General features: G+C 33.9%; 2 protein-coding genes across 3 annotated transcripts; one reads left to right on the top strand and one right to left on the bottom strand.

The window, feature by feature from the left end:
- Positions 1 to 1,096: 1,096 nt before the first annotated feature.
- Positions 1,097 to 4,637, top strand: LOC114391814 (heparanase-like protein 3). Its single transcript, XM_028352791.1, has 9 exons — positions 1,097 to 1,614; positions 2,055 to 2,091; positions 2,171 to 2,354; positions 2,478 to 2,623; positions 2,945 to 3,178; positions 3,261 to 3,450; positions 3,534 to 3,659; positions 3,898 to 3,997; positions 4,069 to 4,637. The coding sequence occupies exons 1-9, from the start codon at positions 1,369 to 1,371 to the stop codon at positions 4,381 to 4,383; spliced, it is 1,578 nt and encodes a 525-aa protein (XP_028208592.1). The 5' UTR covers positions 1,097 to 1,368; the 3' UTR covers positions 4,384 to 4,637.
- A 1,070-nt stretch (positions 4,638 to 5,707) lies between these two features.
- Positions 5,708 to 15,290, bottom strand: LOC114393899 (probable anion transporter 6, chloroplastic). Of its 2 annotated transcripts, none has more exons than XM_028355386.1 (15): positions 14,766 to 15,290; positions 14,352 to 14,497; positions 12,133 to 12,232; positions 11,935 to 11,987; positions 11,371 to 11,445; positions 11,182 to 11,262; positions 10,990 to 11,051; positions 9,298 to 9,359; positions 8,682 to 8,797; positions 7,975 to 8,011; positions 7,345 to 7,440; positions 6,818 to 6,959; positions 6,681 to 6,733; positions 6,290 to 6,376; positions 5,708 to 6,196 (listed from the first exon to the last, which is right to left on the bottom strand). In XM_028355386.1, the coding sequence occupies exons 1-15, from the start codon at positions 15,123 to 15,125 to the stop codon at positions 6,095 to 6,097; spliced, it is 1,572 nt and encodes a 523-aa protein (XP_028211187.1). In that variant the 5' UTR covers positions 15,126 to 15,290; the 3' UTR covers positions 5,708 to 6,094. The 2 variants fall into 2 exon arrangements, with proteins under 2 accessions (XP_028211187.1, XP_028211186.1); XM_028355385.1 differs by having other exon boundaries at positions 9,298 to 9,362.
- Between the last annotated feature and the right edge of the window lie 278 nt (positions 15,291 to 15,568).

Raw genomic sequence — 15,568 nt, forward strand, 5'->3', positions numbered from 1 at the left:
ACTAACCCCAGTCCCCTCATTAAGCCATCGAATGATACAAAACAAAAAAATATTCTAAAGTTAAAGAATTTTCTCAATCACTTCAAGATAAGTAAAAAAAAATAAATGAACATAAAACTATTAAACAAAGATAGTTCAAGCGTAACCATCATCATATTCATATATTTACACTACGCGCAATCATGTACAACTTAGAAAGTCAGGGTGTAGTATGACGAATTGACGATTAGTATAAGACCAAAATGATTAAAAAAACAATATATAAAAAATTACTGTATTAAAAAAACAAAAAATAAATGTAAATACACAAGTTGTCGACTACAAAGTGCAACCAAATTAGAATCCATTTTTTATTTTAGTTTCTGTTAAAAATAATTTAAGTCTCACATCGATTAAAGTTAATCTTACATTAAAATATATAAGTAAGAGACCATCCTCATTTCTTGAATTAATTTTTAAGATTGATTTAGACCTTTCACATCATTCATTCTAGTTTTATTATGCAAGTGGTGATGCTGTTGTTTTGCCTTGGTTGAAAACAGATCAACTTGTCTTTGTACTTTCTTTCTGGAAAGGAGATACTGACCCCACCAGCAACAAACATCGCGTTATTAAGGGGTTTTAATCCCTGTTTTTCAGATGAAGAAGAAATGTTTATTTGAAAAAGAAACAGAGATTGTTTTTTCTTTAAATAAGAAAACATATGAGTATTTACTTTTCTATTAATAGCTATCATTATATTTTTTTGTTAATTACTAATATGAAAGGAATGATCGTTTTGACTATTGATATTCGTCTACTTTATTTACAAGAAAAGTCTAAATATAAAAGAAAATAAATTTTAACTTTTGGTGAACAATAAATTATAGTAATTGATTCTATTATTACATTAGAAAAGTCTAAATTCTCATCTAGGTTAGTACCCGAGATCCGTCTTTTTCAAATTTTCTAATGCTAATATGTGAAATACTTATACTCTAGTTAATGCAATATTAAGAAAATAGCCGTCTCAGTGAATAATTAATTGGCTTAAAAGGAAAAAAAGATTCTTTTGAAACCGATACCAGTTTATAACTTATAAGTGCTATTGCCTGCAGTAATGTACACATGAAATGAACTGTCTTTCCAACAGCATTTGCAACATTCAGACATAAATAACATAACTTTCCTGCGAAGGAAGTTTTATGTCATTACATTATCACAACTCTTTTGTTTCTCTGGCATGCAACTAAAAAACTCTGCTGCTGTAGCTCTGGCTTGCAACTAAAAAACTCTGCTGCTGTAGCAAAGCCTCAGTTCTATGGCTTCCTAGTTGCCCATTTGAGAAAAAAAAAACCACAAAGATCTTGAATTTGGCTGATTCTGGAAATGGGTTCTCAGATAAGGCTTCTGGGCCTGTGTCTTTGGATGTACTTGGCATGCTTAAGCTTCATTGGTGTGGGTGCTGTGTATGGAAGAGAAGGTGAAGTTTTGGAAGGGATTGTTTTAGTTCATGGGAAAACTGCTATTGGAAGGATTGATGATGATTCTATCTGTGCAACCCTGGATTGGTGGCCTTCTCAGAAATGTGACTATGGAAAATGCAGTTGGGGTCATGCTTCTCTGCTCAATCTGGTATTTTCCCTTTCTTTCTTGTCTTATTGTTCCTGAATCTGTCTTCCTTTTTTTCTTGTCTTATGGTTCCTGAATCTGTCAAAAGGTTTTTCTTTTCTTTTCAGAATAATAAAATGGTTTTTGCTGCTTTTTTATTTATTTATTAATAAATAGCATTCTCTGCATGATGACGTTTTTTTTCTCCTCTTCAGAATGATACTCTGAATGCGCGTCTAGGGTGGCTTAGCTCAGCTGAAAAAATATCTCCTGCAAACACATTTATGTATTTTTTTTCAAATTATAATTTTCTGACCAAGTAATGATGAGATTATACTAATAGTGTATACCCCTCCCCTCCCTACCACTAATAAAGGTTCTGGTCCTGTCATAAACTTTCAGAATCTGATACAGTTGTTAAAGGTCAGAATGAATTTACATCTTATAATTTTCATCTCATGCAGGACCTCAACAACAAAATTTTGTTAAATGCAGTAAAAGGTAAGAGGGAATTTTATATCTGGATTATTTTCACAGCAATTTACTTCATTTCTCATTTTGCCTTTGAATGTTTTTTCAGCCTTTTCACCCTTGAAAATTAGATTAGGTGGCACTTTGCAAGACAAGGTCATATATGGAACTGAAGATTGTCGTCAACCCTGTACTCCTTTTGTTTTGAATGCGAATGAAATGTTTGGTTTCACTCAAGGGTGCTTACCGATGTATAGGTGGGATGAGCTAAACAGCTTTTTCCAAAAAGCAGGGTAAAATCAGTTTTCCCTTCTGACTTGTTACCCATGTGTTTGTTTAGGACTAAATAGATTCATCTTGTTGATTTGGCAACTGTGTTTTTAACGACTTTAACACCAATAATAGGTATATTTCAGGGTTAAGGTTGTCTTTGGATTAAATGCTCTTGCTGGAAAATCTATAAAGTCTGGTTCTGCAGTTGGACCTTGGAACTACACCAATGCTGAATCGTTAATACGATACACAGTCAGAAAGAAGTACACCATTCATGGTTGGGAACTTGGTAAGTGTATGTTGTCCTCATTACAAATACCAAAATAGTAAGTACTACTGACACAATAAGACTAGAATTGAAAATGGGGATTTCTTAAGGATTAAGGCTCTCATTATCCTTATCACAAGGCATGAGTTCACTTGACAATGACAATCATTCACAAATTTAATTTTCTTATGTAAATATTTGTAAGTTATCAAATATTTTTTACTAAAAGAAAGAAAAATGGTAACTTTCCATCTTTAGAATTAATTGTGTTGTTGAATAAGCCGTGATGAATAAATCCATCTTGTGTATGGACTAACTACAAGGAGCTTTTTTTATGGGCAGGTAATGAATTGTGTGGAAATGGAATAGGAGCAAGTGTTGCAGCAGATCAATATGCTTTTGATGTAGGTGCTTTAAGAAACATAGTTGAAAATGCATATAGAGGGTTTGAACATAATAAGCCACTAGTCATTGCACCTGGAGGCTTCTTTGACTCGGATTGGTTCAAGGAATTTATAAGCAAATCTGGTAAATCTGTAGATGTGGTCACCCACCACATTTATAACCTTGGGCCAGGTATCTTCCACAAAACTGGATATAAATTTATCTTGTTTTATTAATCTCCATGCATTTGATTATAACTGAAAGCTATTTACAGGAGTTGATGACCACATAACTGAAAAAATTCTTGACCCTTCCTATCTGGATGGAGAGGCTAACACATTCAGCAGCCTGAAAAGTATAGTTCAAAGTTCAGCAACCTCAGTAAAATCATGGGTTGGTGAAGCAGGAGGGGCTTACAATAGTGGCCATCACCTTGTGTCTGATGCATTTGTCTACAGCTTCTGGTTAGTGTAACTCCCCTTGCTTTGTGAATTTCATCAATGATTCCTTACATGTTTATTCTCTAATGGTATCATATTAATCACAGGTATTTAGACCAACTTGGCATGTCAGCTGTTTATGACACCAGAACATACTGCAGACAAAGTTTGATAGGAGGAAACTATGGTTTGCTGAATACTAGTACTTTCATGCCAAATCCAGACTATTATAGGTACTAAAAATTGAATTTCATAGTTGAACAATGAAACAGCATAAACAATTAAATATGGACTGATATATCAGATTGTGTTCCCATGTGTGTGATGTTTGCTTCGTTAATTGCTTGCCACTTTGTGAAGGAACCTATTTTCTAATAGAACAAAGGGTTTTATTAAGTGGGGTCCCATTTGAAGTACATTCATAATGCTGTTTTATAACATTTTTTTGGTCATGTACTTTCTTTCATACAGTGCACTTCTATGGCACCGACTCATGGGAGGACGTGTCCTCTCAACTACCTTCTATGGGACAAAGAAGATAAGAACTTATGCACATTGTGCAAAGCAATCCGTAAGTGAAATTCTGTATCTTTATATGGTAGATGTATTATATGTGAAATCTAATTTGATACTCTCTTACAGAAAGGGATCACAATACTAGTACTCAACTTGGACAACAGCACCACTGTTGAAGTCAATGTGGCCTTAAAATTTAACAAGTTACCATACCGAAGAGTTGGTGAACCAGCAAGAAGAGAGTACCATTTAACAGCACCAGACAGGAATTTACATAGCCAAACCATGTTGCTAAATGGAAAAATTTTAAGTGTAAACTCAGCTGGTGAAATTCCTCCTTTGGATCCTCTATATGTAAACTCAAGAAAGCCAATAATAGTTGGTCCTCTATCTATTGTATTTGCTCATATACCAAATGTTCTTCTTTCGGCATGCAGCTAAAGCTAGCTAGCTCAGTGGCACTAGGTGAAACTGAAAATTGGTTTCACTTGGTGGTTGATAAAATAAGAGATAGTAGAATACATGAAAATTCTGTTTTCAATTTATTAGAGAGTGTTGTTCTTTTCTTCTCCACCCCTAATGGGGCCTATAGGATTTTGACTACTAGCTTTGTTTGTTTTCCGATGCGTACCATTCAGTTGTTATGACAAATTTTAAATTCTACAAAATTGAAAGTGACCTTTAATTTCTTGCCACATGTGGATGAGACATTTTTCTCCTTCACATTCAATGCTAGAATTTTGACTGCTCAATAGCTGTTTATCAGCAATAAGTTATCCAAGCCGAGCTTGTTTTGTTTTTTTTATAATACTAGTAAATCAGAACGAGAATTTTTTAAAGATATTCCATGGTCCTTCATTAACAACGATTTTACAAATCTCTTTGTACTGACATTAATTGAAAATTATATTTATTAAAAAGAATAATATTAATGTTATTAATACATTTTCACTGCAATTTTAATTAAAATCTTTATTATTTTCTTAATTGTTATTTCTTATTTAGAAGAGTCCTTGTAAAATAGTCAGAAAAAAAGAGTACTTGTAACATATTCTTCAATCTTAACTCACCCTATTATTAATTAAAATACATTAAAAAATTATAATAAGTGAGTCACGTTAAATAAGATAGGCTTTAAAAAAGTTGTAAATTTTAATAAATTTTAAGTAATAATAAAAAATGTTCAAAAAATCTGAAAAGAAGATAACAAATTCTTATTCTCTCCATTCCAAAATAAGTGATTTATTAGATTGTAACACAGGCAAGAAAACTTAATAAATAAATAAAAGATAATAATAGTTCTACAAAATTAACCTTATTAAATAGACTGGGGGAAGAGCCTCTCTAAATTTTTTAAATAATAAAAAAATAGAAATTAAATACAGTTAATATAAAAAATGACAATAAAAAAATTAATAATATAAAAATAATGAGAAATTAATGTAAGTTAAAAGAAAAATTTAAAAAGTGGTTTAAAGGTAAAATTATCCAATGGAATGCATAAGGGAGTGATTACTTTTATTAATAGTTATAGATGAAAGAAAATAATATTAATACTAAAATAATATTTATTAGGGATATTAATCGAAACAGTTAGATTGAAAAATCAATTGCAAACACTTGTTTTGGGAACCAGAGAAATCTGAATGTGGGGCACGTACACGTAATCAATGAATAGTTGACCTCAAACAACTAAAGCTACAGAAACATGAATACAACGAAATTAAAAAAAAAATTGCATGGAGAGCTTGCTGAGAGATTTGAATGCCTTAAAATGTAAGATTATTGAAACGGTCACTTTCTGGTTGAAACTTGCAACAGAAGGACCAGCAGAGCACCAACAGTTGGTGGAGGAAAACTGATTCTTGACTTTCAAGGATTTAAACACGTCAATACATTTTTTGGTGACCAACCACCATACATTAATCTGTTAAAAATATACAACACTGCAATATACTAATAAGCTACAGTTCAAAAAAATAAGAATACATACAGTAATGTGCCTATACTATCATTTCTTTGTACTTAAATTATCTGATATGCATATATCAAGCGGATATACCATTATACCCCCGTGTCAAAATTCTGCTTCGCATGAAGGTTTCTTAAGTTTCTAGGCTATGCTCAGAATAATGAATGATTGGAACTTGAATCAGTTTAGCTCAGAAAAACTTTGAGGCTTACTGCTGGCGAACGCCAACCATACGATGGTACCAGTCACATAGAAGAAGATCGATGGCGCAAATAGTGATATCTACATGGTATGGAGATAGAATATAAATCAAATTAACAGAATGATACACATCATACAATAAAAAAAAAAAAACTAACATTAACAGCTACTTACACTCCATGAATGAGTTGAATCAAGAAGATAACCAGTGAGGGCTACACCCACTATTCCAGGAACAGCCCCAACAGTATTAGTTATACCCTGAGAGAAAACAGAATAAAAAAGAAAGTCAGATACAATTAATCAGATATATATTTACTTAAAAAAAATTATGGACAAGGCTTTAACCTCTAACAGCAAAAAGGAGTATGATTTAGTCTAGGACTGAGTAGCATTTTCAAGCTAGTCCTAGATAACAACTTAGGTAAGGTAAGAGGAATTCTTTTGGTTGGGAAAATCAGATAGTCTTCAAAGTTAGGATCATAGCAGAGGTGAATCTACAGTTAATAATTACAAACTATAACTCATAATACATAAGGCCCCAACATGAACTGGATACACATACCAGAAGTATACTTGCATATTCTGGCGACATGTCTTGATGGGTACAATAGAGTCCTGAATAAGCAGATAAACACAGACGGTCAGGGCAAAGAAAAGTATATGAATCAGACAAGGTATATTTGAAGGATTAACTAGTACCTGATAAGGCAAAGCTTGAGAGGGCTAAACCACTTGTGAGAATCCCCACAATCTCCCAAGGCGGTAGCCCTAGATCCAGCGAGGAAAGAGTCATGCAGATTGCAGGGGACAAAAATGCAATTGATTGGCAGATCTTTCGAACCTATATATATATATATATTTTAAAGATGTTCAGGCAGCCAAGAAATTAATAACAGTCAGGATAGGCATGTTCTAATAATTTGTCTGTTGTCATTGACATGTCAAATTGGGTCAATAGCCACAACATCTACTGTGTCTACTGTCTACATCCAGTAAGGTGTAGTTGTCTTTACAGTAACATGTATTATGCATACAGCCAATTTGGATGCAAAATTTAGCAATAGAGCTGGACTCATGGCTATAGAACATGAAATTCCATTTCTTAACACAAAATGATGTTAACTTAATCATGAGGAAATACGTTTAATATCATATCATAATTCATAAGTAGTAATTATTCATATAATAAACAACAAAAACAAATGATGTTTCAGTGCCTCTCATACCACAGTGGCTTCAACTCCTCTTGAAATCAAGTTGTCAGCTAATTGTGCTGCAAGACCAGTCACAAATATTGAAGCCAGAGGCGGAAGAATAGACACCTGAAAAGATTAAGAATCCCCGATGTTTAGTATGTCTGTATGTATGTAAGACACAGACCAGTTTCCTCTCAAAAGAAATTGCACATACTAATGATTGTTTCCTCTTTACAACTATTATTTATTAAATTTAAATAGTTTAATATTGTTCAACATATTATTTGCTATTTTATTACTACTATTTTGTACACCAAGTGTTGGGCTAGCTTAAGAAGATGATGTGAGGCCATTGAAGGTCTGTGTTAGGAAAAATAAAAGACATTGAATAATTAGGTATTAGGCAATTATGTTTATGTTAATTCTGTATTAGGTAGTTATGTTGTATGTTGTGCAGTTATAGTGCTATATATGCGGTATGACAGCCCTGCAAGCAGCGGTTAATGTGTAAGTTTTTGTTTGTGATGCTTTGAAAGAGGTAATAGTTAAATTTCCATCATTGTCAATGTCAAACATAAAGAATGAAAAGAGCTACTTTCCCTCTTCAACACATGAATAGACTATGTTAGCTAAACCTAGAAAGAAAAATAATCGTCTTACCCATGCAGCTTCAGTCAGATTTAGATTCAGCTCCTCACTACATAGCATACAGATGGGCGAATTAGATTCTCCATTGGTCAAAACTGTAAGAAATACTAGAACTAAATTTTCTGTACAATTTTAAAACAAAAACTTAAAAGAATTGACAATCATGTAAACCACAAAATTGTCTAATTCCTCACAAGAATTTTTCAATGCATAACTAAGCTTAATAGTATTAGATGGCCAAATGGCAGTCAGTGATCATCATTATGCATCGGTATGGAATCTACAAAGTAAACTTTTGGTTTTTCCAAGGATATATAGAGCTTTTCCATGGTCAGGCGATTGGAACTACAGGGAAGTTTGAATTTGATGCATAAAAATCTTCACTCATTTCTTTCACCCAAGCAAATTCTAAAGCTGAAATGGGTTCATTCCAAGCAATGAAAGACAAAAGATAAACTTAAAGAACTTTATAACTTCAAAATTTCCAGAGCACAACTGGGGAACCTCAAGTTAGAGAACTATAGAATTTATTATTCTTCATGCACATGATCCAATTGTTAAACCTTATTTATAAATTATTTATAAGTAATGACTTTCTTTCCCAAATTAACCAAATATTAGACATGGAGGATATTTAAAAAATAAATAAAAATAAAGTAGTCAAGCTGTATGATCAGCACATAAGTATTGTGGTAAAGCATTAAATGCTCACACAGTACCTAAAAAATGTGGGAAGCCATGATAGACAGTTATAGTGACCCCAACTACCACAGAAATGAGCATATATCATAGCCCACACAGCACGATTTTGGAAAAAGGCCTTCCATGGTACTTCCTGTATTTTAAGAACAAGACACAAAACAAAGTTACGTAGCAGATATTGTAAGTATTCATTCAATCTAACCCAGTGTAAGGCTTACACACACACACAGGCAAAAAGCATTCTGCTATTTCTTAAGTTAAAAAATTAGATACTTTTAATAGGAGAAAGTAAAAGTAGATACTATTAGAGATGGTTAATATCAATGAAATGAAATCTAGCCTTTGAACTCTTCAGAATACTTGGAAATTGGAGTTGCTTGAGAAAACTCCTCTCTATGAATATATATTTAAATCTCATTACCATGAAAATCCTTAACAAAAGATAACTTCTAAATTGTATCAAGACGAGATAAGGATATTATCTATAATAACTAACACTAGCAAATAGTTATCAATAGAAAAAATATTAGAATATCTAGAGCCATTAAGCAGAACTGCCATGTCATTCCTAGGGACATTCAAACTTTGACACAAAAGTGAGCTTCAAAACTGCCATAAGTTTTTTATTCATACCTTCAAAGAGCCATTCAGTTCTCTCAGAGAAGTTTTCCATGATTGTGTCATGGTATCTTGATCTGCTGTGAGACAATCGAAATCAAAAGTGAAAAACAACCAATTTAACCATAAGGCTCAAAATAAGTAAACAAAAGAATGGAAGTCTTGAACTGAACAGCCAAGACAACTTATACATGAACATGCATGCTGCCTTCAAGGCATAACATATGAAAAACATAATAGTAAAAGATATTATCTTCATTTATAATTTATCAATTCTTAACTAAAATTACAGATTATGAGGACTAGACTACTTAGATGCTGTTAAGAACCAAGAGGTTCCAAAATTGAAGGTCAATTCTAGAAGGAAGAGAGATCACTGAGTAACTGGGGTAGTGGGATATGGGTTACACAGCAGAGAATAGAAGATTGGTTATAACAATCAGAGTGTGTTTGGTTTAGCAAAATCCCACTTTCCCATGCACATTGAACCCATCCTCCTCCCACATTGGATTGTCGTTCACTGTGACAGAACTGTCATTCAAACACAGCCTCAGTAGTTATTTGTTATATCCTTGTATTAGTGAAGTGTATTAGATTAGGTATAACAGTTAGTGGTTAGAAGTACTTGGAGGGTGAAAGGCATATAAACACAATCGCACCCATGAATAGGATTCTTTTTAGTGATGGTAATAAATCTGGTTCACAGTTGAAAAGGGGAATTCCTCCCTTGGCAGAGAAAATCTTAAGGTGTTCTTTGGTTCTCTCTCCCTCTTAACCCTTCTTTTGATCTTGAAGACCTAACATGCTGAAAATCTATATTGATGTGTCAAAGTGCCAAACTAAAATTCAGTAAACCCCTTATTTCATGAGATTGTAAGCGTTACAGATTTTAGTCCCTGAACTTTCTAAACTCATTCACTTTTGCCCTTAATGCCAATGAATAATGACGTAGAAAAGGTCTTAAGTGAATGACTTTCTACAAAGTCATGGACTACATGAGGGTAGTTCAGAACTAATTTGAGGGCTTACTCAACATTAATTATTGAAACACGCATAACCACAGAAGCATACACAAGGAATAACCTAAGTAATTATGTAGGTAACTTGCATCCAATGCCAGAGGTAACATTGAAGATCTATTGAATGATTATATTATTGAATTTGACTCCTCTAAAATCAGCTCCCACTTTGGAAGGAAAAGTAAGAAATCTCAACATTGATAGGAAAATCAACAGTAGATATATCAGCACTTGTTAAAATCTACTCTCTTGTTTTTTTCATTAATGGTTGAGATGCCTCACTTTTCTCTCTAAAGTGAATTGTTTAATTTAGAGGAGCCAAATTCAGAATTATTAGCATTGACAAAAACAACAGCAAACCAGGCCACAAGCTGATGCAACAACTACCATTTTGCAGCAGCGTTGATGAAGATGAAAGGAAAAGTGACAACTCTACTGAGACCTAGCCATATTAAGCAGGCAGGAAGTACTGTAGTAAGAATGAGCTCAAAGTATTTTTCAAAAGAAAAAAAAAATGTTTCCAACGGAAACAAATATCAGTTCCAGTTCCAGCAATTCATCAAGCCTAATATATTGTAAAAAAAAATCGACTAGAAAGGCATCATTAATCATCATTCATTTGATAACAAAATATACTTTTTAGCTCAAGTTAAAAAGCAAAAAAAATTAAAATAGATCAAGATCTCACATGAAAGAGATTCTGCATTTAATTGTGTTTCACCTCCTTCAAGAACTTGAAACCCTAAAAACCTTCAAAAATCACGGCAATAACTCAATTCATAATTTTAATCAAACAACCATATTTGCAGCTCAAGACGGAAGAAGTTCACTATTTTAAACTAATAGGCTAGTGGAAAACATATTAGTCATTTCTACTTACCAAGCAATCCCCAAGAGTCCAAATATATAGAATACGGATTCCCAACCAAGATTTTGGATAAGGGGAGGAGCCAAAAGAAGCCTGACAGATATTACAGTGTTAAAATTGAGGGTAGACAATAAAAAAAATTGCAATCTTGTGTGACTCCCGTTCTTATTCATATCTGACTACATGCTAGAAAATGCATACCCCATAACACTTCCAACACTCAAACCACCAAAAACAAATGCTACTGCCCGTGAGCGCTCTTCCAATGGTATTGACCTGCATAATTGCAATGAACCTTACCAATCAAAAGGGTTAAAAACCAAATATTATAATTGACTGAAATGTATAGTATTTCTCAAAATAGTAGGCTGAGGCAGGAACCAACTATTTTAGTCAGAAGTAGGATTTTACCGAAACAGGAATTTTCTCCACTCACATTCACAGTTAGCATAAGGACTTATTTTTCATATTTAATATCCTTGTAAGGAGAAAACAGTGTTCTCACTTAGGAACTAACCCTAAACTCCTAAAGCAAGATGTTTTATCAATTTTGGGAGGGAGCTGGGTTAGGTGAGTGAAATTAAAACATTTTTGTGCTGCTCCAAACAATTGATCTTAGTGTTTTGCATCTTTATGTTGCTTTGGATTCTTATCTTTCAACAAAAAATCCAGAGTTTCACTGACTAGAAAAGTAAGCAAAAGATAAGTAAAAAACAAACCAACAGAAATTCAGTTTGAACCCAACATATTTGGATGTTTACATGCCTGGCAATGAGATCAGTAGCAGCAGATGGTGAAACACCTTCTCCTATCCCAACCTAGATATTCAATGGAAGGGAAGAGCTTAGTAGTGTTGAAAAAGAATAACAAATGCTAATGAGGAATCTTGCAAGTAAGTAGGCATTAAATCTGTAAAGAAGAAAGTATGCATTGGGGGAGGGGGGAGTGAAGTAAATTACTGACCAAAACCCTTGACAATAGTAAGCCAGGCATATATCCAGAAATAAAAGGAACAAAAGCTGTAGCCACTGACCATATCAATACTCCAACCTCAAGAACAGTTCTGAAACAGAAAAATAACAGTGTAACATCATAAGCCTGGAAACTAAATCAAAATATTAGTGCCAACTCTGAATGAGGTGATTGTCCGATTACTATCTCTTTCCTTAGGACTTGAACAGTTAAACATGAGTTACTCAATTGACTCTCATTTAATAAAAGGAAGCTATTTAGACAAAAGAATGCTTAGGCAATGATTTGATTAATGATATAGTAGGTAAATGCTGCCTTGTAGATATCTCAGTTTAATCTTGAACCACTCCTTGGAATGTAATTATAATTTCATCAGGTAGATAAATGCGAGAAAATGCATTACACAATGACAAAGGAATTGTTTAAGATGGCTTAAAGGACACAGAAGACAGATTTAGAGAAGAAAAGGTAATCAACTTTAAATGCTTAAAGTTATTGGGAAACATATCATTAAGAGAATGCTTGGTACGCAAAAAATGTCAATTCCAGTTTTGCCTCCATTTCATGGGAATGAGCAACAACAAAGCCTTATCCCACTAGGTAAGGTCAGTTACATCACGACGCCATTTGACACTGTTAAAAACTAAAGTTTCAGAGATATTATTGAATCTAAGGTCTCCCTTGATGATTTCCTCCAATCTCCTTTTCGGTCTCCCTCTTCTCCTTTTTATCCTGACTAAAAATCATGTTATCCACTCTTCTAACTGGCTCCTCTTGTGGCCTTCTTTGTACATGCCCAAACCACCTTAAGTGATTTTCTGTCATCTTTTCCTCAATGGGTGCTACACCAATTTTCTCTAGTATAACGTCATTCCATATTCTATCTTTTCTTGTATGGCCACACATCTATCTTAACCTTCTCATTTATGCTACCCCCACTTTTCTCTCATGTTGTCCCTTTAAAGCCCAACATTCACTACCATATAGTATAGCCCACCACGCTCCGCAGCTCCAATGCCCATGCAAGTTGACTGTGCACCATCCCTTTGACTAGTCCCAGGCAAACTTTGCAATGTCAGCATCGCCACCCGCACCTTGTTTGCAGCTGAGAGACAGTATAGAAGATTCTAGAACCAATTTATAAGAACCTTGGGAGAACTACACCAGAAAATCTAGTTGTTGTAGTTTGAGAGCTCAAGGCCTTATAAACTCCACACTAGAATTCCATATTTCTAATGTGAGACTCAAGTCACATGCGTTGCAATTAGATCCCCTAACATATCCATCCTGAGCCTTGATTACAAAGAGGTTGCATAACAAGATATTTGTTGCTAAGCATTTCAAAGATTTGGTTCTTTTCAAAGTTGGACAAACAATTGATTCATTGTTTCAAATCAATTCAAAGTTATAATGAATATTGAAAAATTTGGCCTTTCAACTGCTTTGTTCCATCCAGAATATAAATTCAGTCAGGATACATTTTTTTCCGAGTTGAAAATTATAAATTGAATAGAGAAACAAAGAAAGGAATATTAGAGAAACAAGAAATAAATACAGAATTATTTTAACCAATTCTATACTGAACAAATTAAAGGGGCCAACTTGATTTATTCTTTATTCTTTTAAACTAATTTTCCAAATGTTTTCACTTTCTTTTGGCAAAGAAAAATAGAAAATCAATAATACCTTAATAAGTCATTTGAACCCTCAGGTCCACTCCCCATCAGCCCATAGTTATATTCCTGTTTTCTTTATGAGTTTAACTCTAATGCATTATCAATCAATGTAAAGATTCTTACACTATCAACCAACTAGATATCATCTTTTTTTTTTTGAGGAATTAGAAATCACCTTGGATATGTCTTTTAAAATAATTATTACAAAAGTTTTCAATTTTAACAATCCATGATTGGAAGATAGTATAAACATCTTTATAATGTCTGTGAATTTGAATTAAATGCTTTCATTATATACTACACTGTTAGATTTCAACTTAAAACCAATTGACACTCAGTGAAGTTGTTCAATAGATATATAAACTACACTTCGAGAATTGAGGCAGACAATATGCTACTTCCTAACATACACTAGATTATATTTGTAAATAAGCCCTGTCCCTCCTTAAAAGTCTAGACACAAAAAGAAATAGAGGAATCTTTTGGATAGCAAATAACATGGGAAAAAAATTTGCGTTGCACATGGTAACTAACCCGCCACCAAATATTTTGGCTAGCCAACCCCCAGGCAATTGACTCAATGCATAGCCCCAGAAGAAGGAGGACTGAACCAATCCTGCCGTTGTTGAGTTCCACCCAAATTGATGAGACATTGGAATTATGGCAATACTCAAGTTCACCTGCACCACTCCCCATTAAATCAAATCAAATCAAATCCAATGCATAATTAATTATGCAACTCATTATTAATTAATTATACTCTGAAAGAAGCATTTTTTGCTTGTGAGGTTGCAACAAAGAAACGCAATAGATATAAGGTGGATTGGATGGTTAAAGGAGAAGGGAAGAGGAAAAAGGTTGGGCATTTGAACTCCATACTAACAAAAACTAACATCGATAAAAAATTAAAAAAAAAATTAAAAAAAAAAGCAGGAAGCAAATAAGAACCTTATCCATGTTACAAATAACAAAGGCCAATGAAGTGGTGCCGATGAGCTTGTATCTTTGGGGAAGATTCTTCCAAGGTGGCCAGTTCCAAGACAAGGTCTCATGCTGCTTCTCCATCTCTTCCACTTGAAGGTCCGTGAGAACCTTGGCCTTTGCCTTGGCCATGGACACTCTCTGGGTTTCTTTGGCATTTTGCTGAGAGCTAGAAACTATTCTGAGCCTGAGGGTGTGGTTGGATGGTGAGAGATGAAAGTGAAAACGTTGAAACGAGGTAGTTCTGGTAAAAGGGGTGTGTGAGTAAGCTCTTTGAATGTGTGAAAAGAAGCAGGAATTGTCTGGTCTCAGCGTGAGCCTGGCCATGCTGGTTAAAATAGCCTGCCTATTCAAGTTGCAGTTGCAGAAAGAGAAAGGAAAAAAAATGAAACCAAGGAAGAATATTTAGCTGTGTTAGGGAGTGCCATAACATAACATGAGGCGTATAACATTGATTCTATACGAAGTGGCCACGGAAGTGGTCGTGCTTTGTGGCTCACATCAAATTGGAGATTTGGAATATGCACAACGCATAACATAAATTATGTTTTCTTTTGGTTCAAAAGATTAATATGTCATTTTTTTTTTTGTCAACATTTAATTAGCATTGAAAGGGCCAGGGAGGCCCAAACCAAATACAAATATGAGCCGGACCATTTGTATTCGGATCTTACTTCCTGCAATCCTAAATTATAATATCCCCCTAAAGTACCCTTCTGTTATAAAACTTATTTCTTTCTCATACACACCCAAACTTGTTCCTCCTTCTG

This window comes from Glycine soja, chromosome 17 (genome assembly GCF_004193775.1).
Source record: "Glycine soja cultivar W05 chromosome 17, ASM419377v2, whole genome shotgun sequence".
Classification (NCBI taxonomy): domain Eukaryota; kingdom Viridiplantae; phylum Streptophyta; class Magnoliopsida; order Fabales; family Fabaceae; genus Glycine; species Glycine soja.